Source organism: Heloderma suspectum, chromosome 10 (genome assembly GCF_057233095.1).
Source record: "Heloderma suspectum isolate Gila_16-S chromosome 10, 16-S_ref, whole genome shotgun sequence".
Lineage (NCBI taxonomy): Eukaryota > Metazoa > Chordata > Lepidosauria > Squamata > Helodermatidae > Heloderma > Heloderma suspectum.
The window spans coordinates 39,804,747-39,819,838 of record NC_139467.1 but is presented as its reverse complement, the minus strand read 5'-3'; the positions used below and the strand labels follow the sequence as shown (position 1 = coordinate 39,819,838).

At 46.3% G+C, this 15,092-nt stretch overlaps 1 protein-coding gene across 2 annotated transcripts in view; it reads right to left on the bottom strand.

Moving 5' to 3' along the window:
- CSMD2 (CUB and Sushi multiple domains 2) overlaps nucleotides 1-15,092 on the bottom strand; it is a 916,430-nt gene that overhangs the window by 617,013 nt on the left and 284,325 nt on the right. For both annotated transcript variants that reach the window (XM_084814421.1, XM_084814422.1), the window contains exon 4: nucleotides 13,395-13,589. In XM_084814421.1, the coding sequence (XP_084670547.1) occupies nucleotides 13,395-13,589 (195 nt within the window). The remainder of the gene's footprint in view (nucleotides 1-13,394; nucleotides 13,590-15,092) is intronic.

The window sequence follows — 15,092 nt, the reverse complement described above, 5'->3', positions numbered from 1 at the left end:
GAAAAAATGTAAATAGAAGTATAATATATCTCACTGTAGTGTGGAAGACTGTTACCAGGTGACCTTTTTGCTTGCCTGTACAATCTACTGTTCAGATTGTACAGGCAATTGTGATTGTTCAGGTGTGAACTGGTGATGGGCAACACTTTTATGATTCTTTAATCGTGAAACTCGAATTGGGCAAGACAGCCTTTCAAATAGAGGACTGTAACAGAGGACACATGGTCCCCTACCTTGAATACTACAGAGGAATCCAGAAATGTTCTAGGTGAGGATTCCAGAAATATTGTAAGTGCACTTGCAGTCTAGCTGATCTGTGGAGAGCTGGTGGGCTTTGTAGGAAGAGGTTGGACCAGGTGGACTTTTTATTCCCTCCGGTTCTTTGATTGCTCAAGTCAACTGTATCAAGGTTCCTCAAAGAGAAGACTGGGAATGGTAAACAGAATCCCCTGAAAGTCAGCATGTCCACCGCTGTTTGTTTATATTGCGCAAGTTGGAATTGATTGTGCAACAATGCCCTTGGGAAGATCTGTGTTTGAGACTCCTTGGTGGCTTCCTGCTTTTCTTCCCCTTCATGCCAAATGTTCCTTGACATACAAGCCAAAGTGTAAAGAAGTTTAAAACATGCTGCCATAAAGCAATATTATCTGAATGCAGATTGCATAGGATAATTTTGCAGAATTATTTCTGCAAGAAATACATTATTCCTACATGGCTAATTTCCTGCCACACAGGATGAAAAGAATGACTTTTGAGGTCCCCCAGTAAGTAAGTGCATGTCACCATCCCTTCTGCTGACCTCCAAGCTAAGTGTGAAGAAACTTAGCATAATGCAGGAATAGAAGACAGATTTGAGCAAGTGAACAAAGCTAATTGGAGCAGGCAAAAGAGATAAAGGGACGTGATCACTGTGCAAAACAATCAACCGCCTTAAGAGAACCACAAATCCAGAGCTGCCTCTGGAGGGACGTGATCCTAATTTCCAGAATGGGATGAGTATTCTTCAGGCAATTCTGCCTCTAATGGGCTGCAGGTGGCAGTGCATAATTGATGCTACGGCTGTCACCAGCAGTGGCTGTTTTTTAACTGCAGAACAAAATGCTAATGCTCACGAACATGCTAATGCTTTAGAAGAAAATGCTGAGGCTTTAGAAGAAAGGGCAAGAGGATTCTCCACCAGGCCCTTTCCTTAACTTTGTGAACCTCCCATTTACAACAGACAGCATCTGCTGTCTGACAAAAACTCTAGTACAGCCTTCCTAATCTGGCGCTCTCCAGCTGTGATGGACTACTGCTCCCATCATTCACAACCATCATGGCTAATGACTGTGCTGCTTGGGGATGATGGGAGTTCTAGTCCAACACATCTTTGGGGAAGTCTGCTCTAGAAGGTTTGATTTCTTGGCACCATCACAATTAACAGTTGTCAATAAATTTCACCTATAGCAAAAACTCAAGGCGAACGTGGCAAGTGCCTGCTAAAGAAAAACGTCTGAGACATTTGGAGGACAGTTATTCCTATCTGGGGGGTGGGGGGATCTGAGGAAAGCTTTTGAGGAAAGCTGTTTGGCTGTTGAAAACGTTAGTAAAATTTTTGTTGGTATTGGTACTCATTGAAGCTCGAGGAAGACAATCTTTGTGACTTCAGATACAAGCTGATATGAACTGCACCTCTTGGACTAATGTGCAAATCAAAATTTTGCTATCCACTGGCTTTTTTGAGTCTTCGAATGTTGCAACTCAGCTCTCAACAGTTTAAACAAAATGTGTTTGAAAATGCTTACTTTGAGAAAATGTACATTTAGAAATGTGCATTTTGAGAGAGAAAATATTTAGAAGTGTGCATTGGTTGTCGAAATGTGATTTTTTCGTTGTAGTGGTGTTTTTTTTTTAAGAATTGCAAATTAATGCAGAAATGGGATAGGATGGACTTACAAGTGAACACATTAAAAAGTGGCACAGGCTGGAATTAGACTGACAGTGAACTTCTATATATGTCTACTCAGAAGCAAGTCCTATTGAGTTCAATGGGGTTTACTCCCAGGAAAGTGGGTATATGATTATGCCTGATTTGCCAGTCCTTAGTTCTCATGAATGACGGCTTATCTTAAGACAGAATGGGCACAGACTACTTTTTGCATTTAATCCACATTTGGTCCAATTCCAAACTCTCATGCCCACATATGTAGGTATATATAATGCCTGCCAAGTAGGGATAATACTTCATAAATGTGATGAAGTGGACTTGAGCCCACAAAATCCTAAGCTTTAAAGTCCTTTTAAAGTCCCATGTGATTCTTGTTGTTTTTGGTTGCTGTGTTGCTTTCTGTGCTTGCTTAAGAAAGGGAGCAGGAGAAGCTCAGTTGCGAACTTGGGACTTGATGAAAGTTCTGGTACTTCATGTCTGCCACATTGATCTATTCTTAGGCAATGCTGGATGCTATTTAAAAACAACAACACAAAATAGCCGTTGTCATCTGCTCCGTGCAAAATGGTATTCCAGAGAAATGATAGCTCCTTGCCATTCTAATAATAGAAAAACAGTGCACTGTTGACAAAGCATGACATCTCAGTGCAAAGGTTGGCCTGTTGTGTTTGTTAACCTTCTTAAAAATAAAATGTGCCACTTACCTGCCAGACAGAAGAGCAACATATTTTTGGGGAAGGCCTCCACAACACTAGGTTGCAACAGCTGCTCTTTGGGAGGGGTGCAGAATAGGAATGGGCAACAGTCTGATTCTCATCCCACCAGACCCCCAAAGGATCACCTGTTGCTTCTCTTTTCAGGTGGTTTATCTGGACTAGAATGTGCAGCAGGAGCTGAAGGAGATCAGGTGGGGATTCTGGCCATGTGCTGAACTCTGGCTAGAAGAGGGAACTGCAAGGTCATCAACTAGGCCAGGTCACACAGTAAGTTCTGGTCAAGTTTGTTCTTTGGCTGGACTGCCTGGAAGCTGTTCTTCCATGTTTGTGTTTTGTTTTGTGATAGACCTGCCTAGTTTCTCCTTAAGCTTAACAAGATCAGCCTCGGATGGCCTTCTCTCTGTCCCATCAGCCAGGACAGCTAGACTGGTGGGGACGAGGGAGAGGGCCTTCTCTGTGGTGGCCCCCACTCTGTGGAACTCCCTCCCTAGGGAACTCCGTCATGCCCCCTCTTTAATGAGCTTCCGTCGTGCATTAAAAACGTGGTTGTTCAGGCAGGCATTTGGGGTGGGTTAGAGTATTTTTTTTAAAAAAAAAATTATGGTAAAATTTTATTGTTTTAAATTGTTTATGGTGGGTTGTACATCGCCCAGAGTGGCTGGGTGACCAGTCAGATGGGCGATTAATAAATTTAATAAATAAATAAATTAATAAATTAAGCTCCCCGCTGCCACCCCTTGCCTTACTCCCAGGAGCCGAGTCGAAGTGAGGGCAGTGAAAACCTATAAAAACCTGTGGCGGCAAGGGGTTTGACGCAATATTTCTCAGCTTGACAATCTGAAAAATCAATCAAATGTATTTATGAACAGTGTTCTTTTGTATGACATCAGCAGTTTTTTTGTCGATATATGGCCACCACAAATAGACATAGGTGAGAATTTCAGCTCAGTTTGGGTTTGATAAGAATTTACCAAAATTTGCGAAGTTCTCTATATTTGGGTCAAAAGAGATTTTAAAAAATCAAACATGGGAGAAACCGAAACTGACAGATTTGTCCACCCAGACCCAGGGCTTTGAGTGCTTTGCTTTTAAAAGTCTGAGTTTGAATTTTTCTATATTCAACCAAGCAGGTACACCGTGGTCTTCTCCATAGTGGGAATAGCTGTAGCTACTGATTTTGGCTGGTGCAATGGGTGAAAAATTCATTTCAATTTGGTTGTGATGAGCATTTACCAAAATCTGCAAAGTTATTTATATTCAGGAGAGAAAGAATTTGAGAATTAAAAAAATCAAATGTGGGAGAACGTGACACCACGACTGAACAACAAATTGAAAATATTACATATCATTTTAAACTATTAGACACTGGAAGGATCTCAGAAAAATTAAACTTGGCCTGAAAGCACACCTGTATCCACTTCTATCTTGGGTATTGAAATAGCAGGCCTCTTTCTTCTTGACACAATGCTGATAGACATGAAGCTTTAGCCCATTTGGGAGTGACTTGACATGTCCGTGGCTGACAGTGGTTTAGGATTCAGTTCCTTTTGAAATACCTTGATACTATATGCTTTGTATTATACAGTTGCTTATCTACAGGGGACATCACGTAGTGCTAATCCACGTGGGGCACCAAGGTCAGATAAGACTGGCTGTTGCTGAATTACTTGGAATCAGTTCATTACTATGTAATACAGCCAGAGGGAATCTCCAGCCCATATGGCCTGCCAGTTTCTTCTCCAGGCCTCACCCCTTCTTCTGGTAGGGAAAAGCTTTTAGCTGATCAGATAAGAGCTTTTCCCTGCTGGGGAAAGGGTCCAAAATCCTGGGGAGAAAGCTGCTGAGTGATTCAGTCCTGCTTACTTCTGAGGCTTGTCCTGTTTACATGTGAGTAGGCATGTTGCTCATGCTTCCTTATGACTAGACATGCAGAAGCTTGGTATTTAGGATGCTATTTGAAATTGCAGTTGAGTAATTCAGTCCTGCTTACTCCTGAGGAGACATGCAGAGGATTGTCCTGCTTACATCCGACTAGGCTTAACATCAGGAAGATTCACATTTTTGCCCCCCACCAACTTTGCTTTTGCCCCAGGCCAGAGATGGAATGTGTTCTCCCAAGACCTTTCCCAGATTTGAATTTGGACTTTGGACTGAAAAAAAGGGTTTCCCACCCCTCATGTAAAATAAAGGTCCTGGGGTTTTCTTAACTGTTATCACTTCTTAAATCATTATTATTTTTAAGGACTGTAATTTTTATGACTTCCTTCATTTTTTTCCTTTTAGTTGGCATAGCATAATATTGACAAAATCCATTTGATTGCAAATTTAAAGTCCCCCCCCACTGGTATATTTAGAACACTTCATTGGTGATAAGGCTATCAATAGCTACTGGTCACTATGACTCTCTATTAGAGGTAGTTAGGGATGGCGGAGAATTTCTCCCCGAAACTTTGGGGGGGGCGAGCACCAACGTGTTCGCCCCCCGAACAAGTTTCGGGGAGAAATCCTCCGCACCCCCCCGAAGAATGAACTTACCTTCGCCGAATGTCCCTCCCGGCGGCAGGTCCGGCCGGCGGTTCGGCGAGTGTTCGAGCGGGGCGGGAGCGGCAGCCGGTCTTTCGACGGCTGCCGCCGCCGCCATTCCAATGAAAGAAAAAAAAAATGCCCCCGTGATAGGCTACGTGACGATTAACGTAGCCTATCACGGCTGACTTTGCAGATCTAGCCATGATAGGCTACGTTAATCGTCACGTAGCCTATCACGGGGGCATTTAAAAAAAAAAAACTTTCGAGTTCGCGGCCGGGTGAGGCGGGAAGCCTCCTCCCCGGCCTGAATTTCGGCCAGGGCGAGTCGGGAAGCCTCCCCCCGGCCTGAATTTCAGCCGGGGCGAGGCGGGAAGCCTCTCCCCCCGGCCTGAACTTCACGGGGGGAGCAGCGAAGCGCCTCCCCCCCACTGCGAACAACCTTCGACGAAAGGTAAGTGACTTTCGTCCACCCCTAGAGGTAGTATGTCTCTGTATACCAGTTGCTGGGTAATATAGTGGGAGGGCATTAATGCATTTCTGCTCTGTTGTGGGCTTCCCAATGGTTGACTGCCCACTATGGGAACAGAATGCTGGACTAGATAAGTATTTGTTATTAGTTTAGACTTTCTCAATTGAGATGTCTTACTGGCGAGCAGTGATACAATCCTTTATCTCCACTATATGGACCAAATAGAGGTATAAATATATATAGAGAGAGAGATGGTTCCTCGCTAACAGCAACTGGTAACCTGATTTGGGTTTTGTATTGTACAACAGGTAGGGATGTCAGAGAATTCCATGACGGATCTCGGTGAGGCCGAATGCCAGTGCATTTGGCCCCACGAAATCCATCGCGGAACGGCCTGCCACCCCCCGCCCCCCGCGGATCCCTCCCCGGACGAGACTTACCTGGGGCGGATGTTTCGGATGGCAGCAGCTCCAGCGGCGGCTTCGGCGGCAGTGGTGGCAGTGGCTAGTCTTCCGACCAGCTGCCGGCCTGCCGCTGCCGCCATTTGCAGTCTGTGTTTTTTTCTTCCCCCCCCATAGACTTGATAGGCTACATAAAGACTTGCGTAGCCTATCACGTCTGGGTAAAAAACAACAACACACGTACGCAAATGGCAGCGGCTACGGCCACCGCCATTTGCATTCCTTATTTTTTGCCGTCTTAGTCTACATAAATATTTACATAGACTAAGACAAAGACAAGAAAGGGGAACGCAAATAGTGCCCAGTACGCTATTTGCGTTCCCCTTTCTTTTCTTTGTCTTAGTGTACGTAAATATTTACATAGACTAAGACAGCGAAAAATAAGGAACGCAAATGGCGGCGGCCGTAGCCACCGCCATTTGCGTACGCGGTTTGTTTGTTTGTTTTTACCCAGAGCCCTCCGTGGCCGGAAATCTGGCTACGGACGGCCCTGGCCTGGGCCTGGCCGGCTGCTCCGCAGAGGCACTGCGGAGCACAGCCGGCCATCGAAGATTCTGGGGGGCAGGACCGGATCACCTCCCCCCCCCGTCGAGGATTCCGGTGGGAGGGACGGAACGCCTCCCCCCTGCCATGAACAGAATCCACGAAAAGGTAAGTGACTTTCGTACATCCCTAACAACAGGCCAGGAGGGGCTGTGGCTCAGAGGTAGAGCCTCTGGTTTGCATGCAGAAAGTCTTAGGTTCAATCGCCACCATCTCTAGGTAGGGCTGGAAGAATAACTTCCTGAGACTGGAGAGCTCCTAGGAGTAGGGATGACGGAGAATTTCTCCCAGAATCTTCGGGGGGCTGAGCGCCAACGCATTCAGCCCCCCGAAATCGGCGGTGAAATTCTCCACCACCCCCCGCCCCACCCCCCCGGGATGGGACTTACCTTTGGCGAATGTCCCTCCCAGCGGCGGGTCCCGGCGGCGGTTCGTCAGCCTTTCGGCAGGGGCGGGGGCGGCAACCGGTCTTCTGACCGGCTGCCGCCGCCACCATTACAAAGTAAAGTGTTAAAAAAAACAAACCCCGTGATAGGCTACGTAACGATTAACGTGGCCTTTCACGGCTAGATTTCCAAAGTCAGCCATGATAGGCTACATAAATCGTTCCATAGCCTATCACGGGTGACTTTGAAAAAAAAAAAAAGCGTGTACGCAAATGGCGGCGGCCTATGGGCGCCACCATTTGCGTTCCTTATTTGGTCCCGGTAGTCTACGTAAAGATTTACATAGACTACGCGTAGTCTACGTACATCTTTACGTAGACTACCGGGACCAAATAAGGAATGCAAATGGCGGCGCCCATAGGCCGCCGCCATTTGCGTACGCGCTTTTTTTTTTCAAAGTCACCCGTGATAGGCTACGTAACGATTTACGTAGCCTATCATGGCTGACTTTGGAAATCTAGCCATTACAGGCTACGTTAATCGTTACGTAGCCTATCACGTTTTTTTTTTTAACACTTTGTTTCGCAGCTGGGGAGACGGGGCGCTTCTCCCCGGCCTGAATTTCGGCCGGGCGAGACGGGACAGCTCCCCCCCCTTGCCTGAACTTCGGGGGGAGAAGCGAAGCGCCTCCCCCCCACCGCGAAGCACCCTCGCGAAAAGGTAAGTGACTTTCGTACATCCCTACCTAGCAGTCAGTGTTGACAATACTGGGCTAGATGGAAGAATGCTCTGATTCAGAGGTGTACAAATGTATGCACGCTGTGGAGAAAGTAGGCAGGAGACATTTTTCTCCCTTTCTCATAATACTAGAACCCGGGGTCATCCCATGAAGCTGATTGCTGGGAGATTCAGGACAGATCAAAGGAAGGACTTCTTCACACAGCACATAGTTAAACTATGGAATTCACTTCCACAAGAATGGCCACCAATTTGGTTGGCTTTAAAAGGGGATTAGTCAAATTCATGGAGGATTAGACTATCTATAGCTACTAGCCCTGAAGAGTCTATTGCTATCTCCAATATCAGAGGCAGTATGTCTCTGTACATCAGTTTCAGGGGAAGACGAGCAGCGGTGTGCTATTGCACCCATGTCCTACTTGTAGATTTCTCTAGTCAGCTGGTTGGCCATTCTGTGAACAATATACTGGACTAGATGAACTCTTGGTCCAGGGACATTGGAGAAATCTGTTTGGTGGGTGGAGTTTGACGTCTTTTCCTAGGTTCAGCCCCCGGACTTCATTCCATTTCCTGCTGGGGTGCCTGAATTGATCTGCAGTGAGTCGGGCCAGTTTGCAGACTTTCCAGCCATTTATCTAGGGGTGCACGAAAGCCACTTACCTGGTCTCGCAGCTTGCTTCGCGGTGGGGGGGAGGCGCTTCGCTGCTCCCCCCGAAGTTCAGGCCGGGGGGGGAGGCTTCCCTCCTCGCCCGGCCGAAATTCAGGCCGGGGAGGAGGCACCTCGCCTCGCCTGGCCACGAAATAAAAAGTTAAAAAAAAATGCCCCCGTGATAGGCTACGTCACGATTAACGTAGCCTATCACGGCTAGATCTGCAAAGTCAGCCGTGATAGCCTACATTAATCGTCACGTAGCCTATCATGGGTGACTTTGAAAAAAAAAAAAAGCGCGTACGCAAATGGCGGCCCCCATAGGGAGCCGCCATTCACGTTCCTTATTTGGTCGCTGTAGTCTACGTAAATCTTTACGTAGACTACAGCGACCAAATAAGGAACGCGAATGGCGGCTCCCTATGGGGGCCGCCATTAGCCGTACGCGCTTTCTTTTTTTTTAAAGTCACCCGTGATAGGCTACGTGACGATTTACGTAGCCTATCACGGCTGACTTTGCAAATCTAGCCATGATAGGCTACATTAATCGTCATGTAGCCTATCATGGGGGCGTTTTTTTTTTTACTTTTATTGGAATGGCGGAGGCAGCAGCCGGTTGAAAGACCGGCTGCCACCTCTGCCCCTGTCGAAGACCTGCTGAACCGCTGCCGGGACCCGCCGCCGGGAGGGACATTCGGGAAAGGTAAGTCCCATCCGGGGGGGTGCGGGGGGCGGGGGGGCAGAGAATTTCTCCCCGAAACTACTTCGGGGGGCCGAATACGTTGGCACTCGGCCCCCCGAAGTTTCGGGGAGAAATTCTCCCCCATCCCTACATTTAACACATTTTTCCCCTGCAGGTTCTTCAGTTTGTGCAAATTTGGCCATATTTTGCACAAGTTGCTCAGAAATCTGCACAAATTGCTCAGAAATTTGCACAAATTGTTGAACCTGTAAAAATGTGCAAATAAAGTTGCTGGAGTTTGGGGAAAACCTCGCAGCTTGGCTTACAAATGCAGATCAAGTCATACATGCCACAGAACTCTGTCAAGTCAAAAAAGAACTGGATTTCCCAGTGACGGACGTCCCTACCTTGGTCAGATCAGTACAAGGCAGATATATATGTCCCTACTAATTTTATTTATTTATTTATTTAATTAATTAATTAATTACATTTACATATAAAGCTCAATCCATGAGAAATATATCCTGTATATTTTATTTTTGGTGAACTGAGTTGTAATATTTTCCACTGTATCTAGATCCTGTATTGGAGATCTTGCATTGAGCAAGGGGTTGGACTAGATGACCTCTGATGTTCCTTCCAGCCAGTGGAGACTGGTGGCTCTGATGTCATTGGGGTGGTGAATCTGCTCCAGGTTTTGGTCAACTTCAGAAAGTTCCTTTAGAGTTTTGACTGCTTCTGACTGAAACCCAGAGCGGATTCACCACCCCACTGACATCGGAGCCACCAGCCTCCACTGCTTCCAGCTGTGATTTGATGCATAAGACCTGATCCCTGCAGAGAGAGAAAGGGTGTTTGGTACAGAAAGTAGGAGAGGACATGCCTCCCCACACACCAGAAATATTCGGGCCAATCCAACACGGCGGCACAAAATCAGTCTACCGTGCATGCATAATTCAAATTCAAGCTACGCTGTGAGATGATTAATGACTCTCCAGTTTCTCGGTCTCAGAATATGCTGGGTCAAAGGGTACAGACCTCCTGAGCTTCAGCATTACATGATAAAAAGAAATTAAATAGGACACTGACTTATACCAGGTGGACTATTTGTCCACCTAGTCGAGTCTTGTTTACTTTGACTGACAGTGGCGCTCCAAGATCTAAGGCGGAGAGGTGTTTCCCATCACCCTCCACCTGATCTGTTTAAAGTGGAGAAGGCAGGGTCTGAATGTAGGACTTTCTGCATGCTCTCCCACTGAGCGAGGGCCCCTCACAGCAGGATAGGATGTGCATCAATTGAAACTGCAGCTGCTGTGAAGGTTGCCAGATGAAATGCAGCCAGAGCTGCTGAATGTGCACCAGCTCCCATTTTCAATATAGAAGTGGTTGTTCCAGCAGGATAGAAATTCTTCCTTAAAATTACTAGGGATGGCAGAGAATTCTGCCACAGATACCAGTGAGGCTGGATTTCTTTAGAATCCGGCCCCCCGGAATACGTGGTGGAACGGCCTCCTGCCCCCTGCGGAATCCCCCCGGGATGGTACTAACCTGCGGCAGTTCCGGTGGCGGCGGCTCCGGCAGCTGGTCTCCTGGCTGACCGCGGCCAGGCTGCTGCTGCCGCCATTGCCGTCCTTGCATCCATGGTAGGCTACATAAGAATTTACGTAGCCTATCACGGCTGGGTAAAAACAAAATCCCCAGCGTACGCTAATGGCGGCGGCTATGGAGGCCGCCATTTGCGTTCCCTATTTTTCACCGACTTATCTTACATAAATATTTATGTAAGATAAAACAGCGAAAAAAAGGGGGACGCAAATAGCATAGAGGGCACTATTTGCGTTCCTTTATTTTTTGCCATTCTAGCCTACGTAAATATTTATTAGGAAATAAATATTAGGAAGGGGAGTGAAATGGCACAAAAGGGGCAACTACATGCAACAATGTTACTGAACGTAAATATTTACGTAGGCTAGAATGGCGAAAAATAAAGGAACACAAATAGCGCTCACTACGCTATTTGCATTCCCCTTTTTTTCACTGTTTTATCTTATGTAAATATTTACGTAAGATAAATCGGATTGCCTCCCCCCCACCGAGGATTCCAGGGGGAGGGACGGAGCGCCTCCCCCCCACCGCGAAAGATTCCGCGAAAAGGTAAGTCAGTTTCGTACATCCCTAAAAATTACATTGCCCACTGAAAAATTCACCCTTTTCTCTGTCATGTTCAGTAACATTGTTGCATGCAGTTGCCCCTTTTGTGCCATTTCACTCCCCTTCCTAATTAGCTCTGGAGTGATCACAGCCAATCAGAATAGGACTGATGTCAAGAAGGTAAGCAGTGATACAGTGTCAGGAAATACAGCGTGTGGACCAACACATGCAATCAAATCTGATGTCACTGGTAGCTAGAGAGAGTGAGAGCCATTTTAAACAAATAAGCACACTTTTTTTCTCTCACAAGGAATGCAACATACATCTCACAATGGATGTATGAGAATTTCATTTTTGCTTGCAAAACATGTGAGTATGCCCTGTTTAAAGCTCTGAAAGAAAGCGTGAGCACATGTCTGCTGAAAATATTCATAAATTGTCAGACACAAGCAGGTGTTCATCTCATTTCTGATTCCCAATTCAATTTATGCAAGTTTCCTAATTTGTGCAAATTTCCTCAGTAGACAATTAGCCCTGATTTAGCCTATGGATGAAAGTTGCGCAAATTAGGAGATTTGTGCAAATCTGGAAAAACTTGTGCAAATCTCCCGTTGGATCACTCCTTGATTTGTGCAAGTTTCCCATCCGTGCAGACTGAGCAGCTATCTCAAATGTGAATGGGAATCAGGCACAAGGCGAGCGGCAAGATGATGTTTGGAGAAGCTTGGCAGTTTCAAACATCACTCGTTCACCCATCCCTAAGTGCCAAATAAATTGTTATAAAGGAGAGGCTTATTATTTCAACATGGCCAAGAATGTTAGCGAAAGCCAGCAAGTAGCTTTGGCACAATCCTACATGCAACATTGGTCTTTACTAGTGCAGCGCCCCTGCCTTTGCAAATAAAATAAAATTAATAAAACATGCTCCAGAACTGAGCACCAAGATGAAGAGATTATTTCCTACAGCCAAGTTGAAAAATAAGGTTTCTGGTGGAAGTACCACAACTCAGCATGAAGTTCTGCTTAAATAGTCAAGATAGATGACGCTAACTTAAGTGATGAAAAATGAAGGAGGTGGAATGGTCCCCTCTTTGGTACCAACCCAGCTGCATAAGTCCCACTCCTCATATTCAGGGCACCGGTAACAGAAGCAGGCAGCCCTAGATAAGCCCAAGATAAAAACGCCACCAGCCACATACATCACTGCACTTTCCCCGGCGAGGCACATGACTAAGAATTATACATCACAAGGCAAACCATCTTTGCTCACTTTAAATGCAAGATTTGTGCTCTGTCTCAGGATTGCTAATTGATTACACAGACAAAGAGTCAATAAAGGAATCAATATGAGATACTTGACTGAAGGACGCAGGGGATACATGATAGGAGGGGAGAAACAGAGGAGGGGGAAGTCTCAAGTCTCTGACAGATATTATGGCAAAAAAAGTTAAATGCTTCTATATATTTACTGACTACATATTTACTGACTAGCTAGACCTATGGGAGGAAGGTTGTGGTGGCAGGGAAGTAAGCTTTACTATATATATGCATGAAGGGAAATGAAAACAGTTCTCAAAGTATCTGATATAGGTCATAGTATAGGCAGGGTCATTTATAGAAAACAACCCTGTGGAAGTGCAGAAGAAGAAAATGAAAACCATGGTATTCAGATCCTTAAGAACATCTGCTTTTATTTAAAATACAAGTTTCTAGCCCTTATGGCTGCCAAGCGATATTTGAAAGGATGTGCCTAGTGCCTGCCGCAATTGCAGAAGTGACTAGGGTGGCTAAATAGCATTTCCAGTGGTTAGAGGCAGGACTTGACTCCATCCAATCAAGATGATTAGTAGAAAGAGGATAAATGATGCATAATAAGATATGCAGATTTGCTCAATTTGGATAATATATGCAGGTCACATAATTCAGCTGTTCTTGGTGCAGAATTTGGACTACCTGCCACAGAATGACTCCCCCTGCCCCGCCAAGCATTCCATGAAACAAAGTTGATGATATCTGGCCACTGTTTTCACAGCACCATTTTGAGTCTTTTCCCCAACCTAGATAACACCTGTGAAACGTCTGTGGTGTTGCCCTGAATCTTCCCGTTTGGATGATTCAATGATAAAAGGAATGGGAGCACACCTACCTCGACAGAAGGGCAGAGGGAAGTCCCAGGAGGCGGTGTTTTCTGAGCTTGCGTGGCATGTGAGCAGTGCATGACCCTCCAGAAAGAAGCCAGGGTTGCAGCTGTAACGCACTTTGTCGCCTACACTGAATGTCGTCCCCTGCTGGATTCCATTCTGGAGCCTTCCTGGATTTCCACACGTGTGGCTTGGTAGAACTGCCGGGAGAACAGGGGGAGAGGGAGTAACACTGGATGAGTCAAGAGCACCAAACTGCCCAGTAATAACTCAGCCTGGATGTTAACCTTCACAATTATTGACTGCTTCTGCCTACATCCACTCCATTCTCTGTTCAGCTGCCTGCTTCCCTTCCCACTCCATTCATTTCTCTGCAGCACTGGAAAAACTAAGCATTTGGGGGCAGTGCCACAGTTTCTTCTCCCAGTTCTTTTAGGCCAAGGCAGTGTGACGGTGTCCTGTCCTATCACAGTATATTCATCAGCTTTCAAGGACCCAGTGAGGTAGTGGGTAACATCAAACCATGGTTTAGTACTATGAAGCCCTTTGTGCGTATGATCTCTCTCCCCTCCTTGCATTGTGTGAATAAAAGTATTCACACTTTTGTGCACTATCCTGGAATTCTTCCTGTGAAAGGCTGTTCAAGAAAGATTTCAAACACGTAAATAAACAAATGAATAAATAAATAAGGGCACAATCCTATGGTTGCTAGTCAGCGGCTAGATGGCCATAGGATCGGTCAGTTCCAGGGAACCGACCTCAGAGCTCATGCTCCGAGGTTGGTTCCTGGAGAACCGACCTCCACCCCCGTGCTCCGTGCTCAGAAGAGCAGCACGGATTGGGGAAAAGGGGCATTCCCAGGGGGTGGGATGGGTTGGAGAGGTTGGAAGAGCCAGTACGACACTTCCTATGTATCATTCAGCTGCCCCTTCCAGCACTCTGAAGTCCTGCGGTTAGACAGCTGAAATCGGCTGTCTAGTTGCGAAAGCAGGATAGCAGGAGCGGGGAGGAGATGTGCTCCTCACCACTCCTCCCGCCCTGCAGTGGATAGGCGGTTGCCCCCAGGATTGGTGGCGATCGTCGATCCAGATAGGATTGCTCCTTCCATGTTTCACTTATTTAGATACTTCCTTGTTTCTGGCAAGCCATAGTTTGCCAAAACATCCAAACCAGGAAACAATGGTTTGCACTTGTCCTGGATGTCTGCATTAAACCCAGAGGATCTAGTTGCTAGTCAGGCTGTTGCTGGTCTGGTCAGCATCTAGAAAGAGGCTGCATGATGTTTTGTGCAGGGTATCATACTCAGAATAGGGAGACCCAGGTTGAAACCCTTGCTCGGTCATGGATCCCTCTGGCCCAGTCACCATCTCTCAACCTTACCTAACTCACACAGTTGTTATGAATCTAGTGGGGGGCAGGGGGGGAAAATGCTCTACTGAGCTTCTTGGGGAAGGGTGGAATAAACATGCCATGAATAAATAATACAGCTTTAAAAATGGAATGTGTGAAGCAGCCAGGGCCACCTACAGGCCCGAGGGAAAAGTTTCATCTGGTGGGAGCTCTCCTCTGTCAGTGGGCTTCCCTGGCTGTGGTGGCAACGCTTCAGGTAGTGGTGGGTAGCTGTACCTAGCCACAGTTTACACTTCCCATCATGCTGCAGAATGACACAACATTGGAGGTTTCCTTCAATTTCATTGTGGGAA